This window comes from Microtus ochrogaster, linkage group LG2, assembly GCF_000317375.1.
Source record: "Microtus ochrogaster isolate Prairie Vole_2 linkage group LG2, MicOch1.0, whole genome shotgun sequence".
NCBI lineage: Eukaryota > Metazoa > Chordata > Mammalia > Rodentia > Cricetidae > Microtus > Microtus ochrogaster.
Window position 1 is genome coordinate 47,673,541 of NC_022028.1, and position 6,567 is coordinate 47,680,107.

Here is a 6,567-nt window from a genome sequence, read left to right on the forward strand (position 1 = left end):
AAGTGGGGGTACCCACCCTAAATGTGAGTGGCATCCACCATGGGCTGATGTCCTGGACTGAACAAAAAGGGGAGAGTGAGGTGAGCACAGGCGTTCCCCTCTGTCTGGTGAGCACGGGTGTTCTCTGTCTGCTGAGCACGGGTGATCCCCTCTGTCTGCTGAGCATGGGTGATCCCCTCTGTCTGCTGAGCACAGGCGATCCCCTCTGTCTGCTGAGCATGGGTGATCCCCTCTGTCTGGTTAGCACAGGTGTTCCCTCTGTCTGCTGAACACGAGCAATCCCTTCTGTCTGCTGAGCACGGGCGATCCCCTCTGTCTGCTGAGCACGGGCGATCCCCTCTGTCTGCTGAGCACAGGCGATCCCCTCTGTCTGCTGAGCACGGGTGTTCTCTGTCTGCTGAGCACAGGCGATCCCCTCTGTCTGCTGAGCACAGGCTATCCCCTCTGTTCAGTCCATCATGGGTAGCAGAGTGGTTCATGTCCTGATGGACCATGAGATGACAGACTAGGAATGGTGTTGCTGGCTTGGCTTTCTCCATTTCCATGGGTAATCTGTCTAGTCCCTCAGTCCCTCAGCCTGTGGGATGGCACCTCCAGAGTCAAGGAGGTCTAGCCTCTCAGCCAGTCTTCCAAAACACACACACACACACACACACGCTCACACACACACACACATACACATACACACACACATACACACATATACACACACATACACACATACACACACATACACACACACATACACACACATACACACACATACACACACACACACAAGGAAAGATCTTGGGTGTGCTCCATCTGCTAGGAGATGCTTAAAGATTTATTATTTATGCATTTTATGTACATGATTGCTCTGCCTTCATTGCACCAAAGAGAGCATCAGATCCAATTACAGATGGCTGTGAGCCACCATGTGGGTTCTGGAGCTGAATTCAAGACCTCTGGAAAAGTAGCCAGTGCTCTGAATCTCTGAGCCATCTCTTCAGCCCCTTCTAGGAGATTCTAAATCCACCATGTGGACAGTGAAGACAAACCATCACCCCTACCCTTGGAGTGGCCCCAGGCTTCTCCAGCCTCTTTCTATGGGAAATGTTCCCAATGGGCAGGGCCTAAGAGGCAGGTTCGGAACATGAGGAAGGAGAAACAGGAGGAGGGTTTGGATACATTTATTCCTTTGGGCAGAAGTCTAACTTCATTCAATGTCAGGAGAGAAGAATGACAATGAAAATAGGAAAGAGGAACATGGGTATGCTCCTGCTCCACAGGAGGGAAGCTGGGGGACAGCCGAGATCAGGAGAGATAGTTCACACCTAGGCTTCTGATGGTGACAACCCTAGTATTTGAGGGACAGAGAGGAGAGCTCAGCACTCAGAGGACTGGCATTTCAGAGCCCCAACAGGCCAGCGTGCAGGAGTCAGCAACAGGGTGTGGGGGCCTCCAGACAGCAGCAGTTCCCACAGTGCTAGTGTGGGTCGTGGTTGATGGGGGAGCAGCAGGGAACAGCACCTGGGGGCTGGACAGAGAAAGGAAGAGGTCTACCATGAGTGGTCACGCATAGAAATACAGTCCTATATGCACATGTGTGGCTATCTACACATTTACGCTCAGATATACACTCATGCACAAACTCTGAACCACATGTGTGTTTGAACACATGTGTGTGTGTTCACACTACTTCACATGCAGGCTTTTCACACACACATATACACACAATGCATGCACACACACGCACACACACACACACACACACACTGATTCCCAGATGTTCTATGCCCTTCCTATCTGATGTCTGACATCATCTCTGAGCTACAGCATGCTCTGTCAGGAGGCGCTCCCTGTGTTCAGCCTTTCCCCTTCTGTAAACCCTTCCCAACCATAGAAGAAGTGTAGTCTTTCGTTGCACGAGGACCATTGTTCCATAGGGAGGGGCATTTGATCTCCTGGACCTTTGAGGGTATCACAAAAAGAACTCATGAATGACAATAGAGCGAGTTTGAAAAGAGGGAAGGTATTGGAAAAGCCCAGGTGTGGAAGAGCTCGTTGAAGGTATAATTAACTAGGAAGCCGAGAGCAAAACAAAAGCAGAAACACAGACACAACAAAGCCAGCCTGGAAGAACAAAGGAAGCAAACGAGGAAGGGCAGCTGCATTCTGGGTAGCTGGGGAGCACTGGGCTAGGTATAAAAGCCACCTCAGGAAGGAGCTCCAGTCATTCTCACCCTCCTTCAGACAATCCCGTCTCAGCCATGTGCGACACTAGCTGCTCCTCAGGCTGCCAGCCTGCCTGCTGTGTGTCCAGCCCCTGCCAGCCCTCCTTCTGTGTGTCCAGCCCCTGCCAGCCATCCTCCTGTGTGTCCAGCCCCTGCCAGCCCTCCTGCTGTGTGTCCAGCCCCTGCCAGTCATCCTGCTGCAGGCCTGCCATCTGCATTCCTGTGAGATACCAGGTGGCCTGCTGTGTGCCCGTGAGCTGCAGGCCCACTGTGTGCATGGCTCCCTCCTGCCAGTCCTCTGTGTGTGTGCCTGTGAGCTGCCGGCCTGTCTGCGTGACCTCTTCCTGCCAGTCATCCGGGTGCTGCCAGCCCTCCTGCCCCACCCTGGTCTGCAGACCTGTCACCTGTAGCACCCCCTCCTGCTGCTGACCAGAGCCCCAGTGAAGATGGGACAACCTGTCTTCTCCTAACACTTCTCCTCTGCTGCTGGTTCAGCATATGAGACAGATTGGAAACACATCCTGCTCACCATTGGGACTCTGGAGGCAAACATGGAAGAGTTATCTGGAATCCCCTCTCCTTGCCCTTTGGAAGGATGCCCTGGCTTCAGGGCCATCTCTAGCTTCTAGTGCCAAATAAACCAGTTTCTCCAGCTCAATTCCGCATGTCTTCACTGTTCCACGTCTGTCTTTCTTGGCTGTTCCTATACCAGAGAAGATGTAAGGTCAATGGTCTTTATGACTCAGGGTCACAGCGATTCCTCGAGGTGTAGGACACAGAAGGCCCTATCAAGTGACTGTGGTCAGCTCCCTTCACGTTAAGTGGTCCATGACTTGCTGTGTACTTAGAACGGAGGTTGTCCTGCCGTGGGCTCATTCTCTCTCATGGCTCTGTCCCCCACCCTATCTCCCTCTAAGTGCTCTTGCCCCAAGAGTTCCCTGGATGGAGAATGCTCACTGTTCTCAGCCAGCATTTCCTCTCTGGTGGTTTTATATTGTGGGTCGTGGGTCATGGTGGCTTTTCTCACCACGGGTAAGCTTCTGGATGCTGGGATCTGAGATGTGGACTTGACTGTTGCTCTTCCACCTTCTCATTGCTGGTCCAAAGGTGCCCATTTTATTGTGACTGATGATCCATTATACGTAATAAACACACAGACCACACAGACTAAGCACAGCCTCCATGTGACACCAGCGCTCAGCGCAGCTGCTTCTGCAGTTGTGTGCACATAGCTTGGTTCTTTGAATGAACAATGAACATGTTTCTGGGTTCTTAGGTGTGAGCTTACAGTGTGGTCTCTTACAGTCTCGTGTGATCATTCCCTATAGAGGTTCCTGGGCTGATCAGGCCCCAGGTTCTCTGGTTTTGTTTTGGTGTTGGGCATTATCCTGGGCCAGTCCCTCTGTAGAGTTCTTGCTGCTGACTGTGTCATGCTCCAGGCTTTTCCTTGATGTCTACAGATTGGTGATGAGCTATAAGCTGAAACATGATCATATATCCCAACAACCAAGGAGGCTTGTGACTTGCTGTGTACTTAAAATGGAGGTTGTTGAGGGAGCTGAGCCAGAAAGCAGACAGTCATCACGAGCTGTCTCGAACATGCACATCCTCCTGCATGCGTCCTCAAGCACGCGCAGCCTTACACACTCATATGTATACACACATACATCCTTGTATGTCCTTGTACACTTGTGAGCTCTGCACACTCCTGTTCATCACACACGACTGTGATCTCAGACAGAAGGTGGAACTGGATTCAGAGCCGTGTGTGGGGAGAGTTTGCAAGTTCCCGCCACTTCCGATGGAAGGCACGGAATGCAGACCTGATGCCTCTTTGCCCCTTTGGTGTTAGCTGCTTTTCACACTGATAAAATCTCCAAGACTCATGGGTTTAGAGAGATCACTCCCTCATGACTGAGGAGAGTGGAGAAGCTCATATCATAGTGATCAGGAACCAGAGAGGGGGAAATGCCAGTGCTCTGCTGTTACCTCAGCCCTGTTTGTATTCAGTTCAGCCCTCCAGCCTATGGGTCAGGGTCACCCACCTCGATTATTCCTGCCTAGAGAAGCCTTCCCAAACCTGTCCAGTGGTTTGCCTCAGCCTCCTACAGGCTAAATCAAGTTGTCAGTGAAGGTTCACACTCAGATGCCAGCCAAAGTCCACTTGACATCCACATGTGCCATTTTAAATCAGAGCCTTGCACCCTGGCTCCCCAAAATTTATGCCCATCTCACGGTGGAAAAAAAAACACCCCTTCTGTCTGTGGCTTCCTATATATAGTTTTAACAGTTTCCACACAGCTCAAACGTTAAGTGTCTTTAGCAGTTCAAGGAAAACTATTTTTAAAAGTAATTTTTACAGAATCTTTGACAATTTTATATATGTGTTTTGCTCATTTTGTCCCATTTCCCTCTCACTTTGTCTGATTCCTTCTTCCTGATGTCTTCCCCTCCTACTCTTTTTAATAACCCCCTGATGTTTAACAAGGCTTGCATGAGCATGTGCAGGGTTGGGGAGCTATTTACTGTCTTGGGGAACTTACCTGAGTGGCTACCCTACTGAAGAAAATGACCCCACGCCCCAGCAGCCACTAACTGCTAGTAGCTCCGCAGCCGAGGGAGGGGCCTCCCAAGCATGCTGGGATAGTGACGACAGCTTTGGCTTTGTCCAGGTAGCCACTACTTAGCTTCATGAGTGTAGCAGCCATGTCATGTGTGGAAGACAGTGTTTCACAGCGCTCCTCCCCATCCTGCCCATCCTTTCTGCTTCATCTTGTCTCCAGTGACCTTCCCTGGGTCTTTAGAAGAGATACTATAGGTGGTCCATCTGAGCATTCAACTGTCTCTTAATTTTAGCACTTTGACCAGTCCTGATCTTTGTATCCATGGCTTCCCATGGCAAAGGGAAGCTGCTTCTCTGAGCAAGGCTGAGAACAGCCTCTGTCTATGGGCATAAACATAGACATGTTTGGAAGGACTCTGACAGCAGGTCCACTGGTTCATTTTGATTTTTCCAGACAGGGTTTCACTGTGTAGTCTTGGCTGTCCTAGAACTCACTCTGTGAACCAGGCTGGCTTCGAACTCACAGAGATCCACCTGCCTCTGCCTCTGGAGTGCTGGAATTTTAAGACACATGTCCATTTAGAACAGCAGTATTAGTAGGTTCCGTCGATGTAAACTCTTAGCTGTGAGTCCCTGTAGCATCAAGTTACATGCGCACACCATTCAGTGCTGGAGTACACAGCCCCGGTCCAGAATGGACGAAGGAGACATAGAAGGGAGACAGCAACTAGAGCTCAGCAGGGGTGAGAGCAAACCTACAATGTTGGGGACCTGAGGTTAGTCCTGATGTGACCTCACATGGGCTTGGGCTGTCCCATCCACGTGTCCTGGCTGATTGGAGCCCCTATTGATGGACTCCCCTTTGTGTCTCTGTCTTTCCTTGGCAGATGTCTCATGTACTCGGCACCTCTAATGACGTTGGGTCCCCATTGTAGCTTAGGCTTCACCCTCATGACACCACAGAGGCCTCTTTCAGGGATTCCCCACAGATATTCCAAACCTGTTATACATCTCCTGGATCTTGAGACTTTTAAAAAAAAAATGTAGGGATAGGCTTCCATGATCAGAGAGCTCTGACTTATAGTGTGCTTACAAAACTAATGCCACATGGAAGACAGTGGGTTGTTGATGCCAGGCTGAACAGTAGCTGGGCCCCCAGAGATCATGGCTGCAGTGGCATATGAGGGCACAGTGAGTGAAAACACTTCCACATACATCTGAGTATGGATAGGGCACCCCTGTCTAGGTAGGCAAGTTTCATTGTGGGTTATGAGGAGCCGTGGCCATACAACAATGGTGGAACAGGGGGTCTTCCAGAAGGCCCAGTGCTCACCTGGGCTCACGACTACAACAGCAAGTCCAGAGTTAGAGGGCCTGGAGACGAAAGACCAGCAGGAGGCCGAGGAGCACCAAGGGAGGGACCAGCAGGAGTGAGCAGGGCAAGAGGGCTAGCAGCACCCCAGGGACTGGCAGCTTACAGGTCAGCTGGAAGGAGACAGACACTGGTCATAGGGTCCATCTCAACACAGCCACATGGGAGGGGTCCATGTTCTCACAGCCTTGGGAGGGCAGAAGGCAGGGATGGGGCAGCACAGAGGAATGGGACAGACAGCAGGTGGCCCAAGGAGCAGTTCATGTGGTAAAGGTGGCTGGAACTGGGTAAGTCCTGGATAGAAAAGAGAACAGGCTTTGGTGGCATATGGTCACACTGGGCATACAGTCCTGAACACACATGTGTGGTTATGTGCATATTTAGACTAGCACACACACATACCAAAACTCTGAACC

General features: G+C 51.0%; 3 protein-coding genes across 3 annotated transcripts in view; 2 read left to right on the forward strand and 1 right to left on the reverse strand.

Annotated features, from left to right (window-relative positions):
- The window catches only part of LOC101998901 (keratin-associated protein 12-1-like), a 9,553-nt gene extending 6,908 nt beyond the window's left edge, over window positions 1-2,645 (forward strand). The window contains exon 2 of the mRNA XM_005360256.1: window positions 2,448-2,645. Within this exon, the coding sequence (XP_005360313.1) occupies window positions 2,448-2,645 (198 nt within the window). The remainder of the gene's footprint in view (window positions 1-2,447) is intronic.
- Window positions 1-6,567, forward strand: part of Tspear (thrombospondin type laminin G domain and EAR repeats) — a 155,505-nt gene that overhangs the window by 21,316 nt on the left and 127,622 nt on the right. The gene's annotated exons all lie outside the window — the stretch shown is intronic.
- The window catches only part of LOC101999359 (keratin-associated protein 10-12-like), a 40,519-nt gene that overhangs the window by 11,750 nt on the left and 22,202 nt on the right, over window positions 1-6,567 (reverse strand). The window lies entirely within an intron of this gene.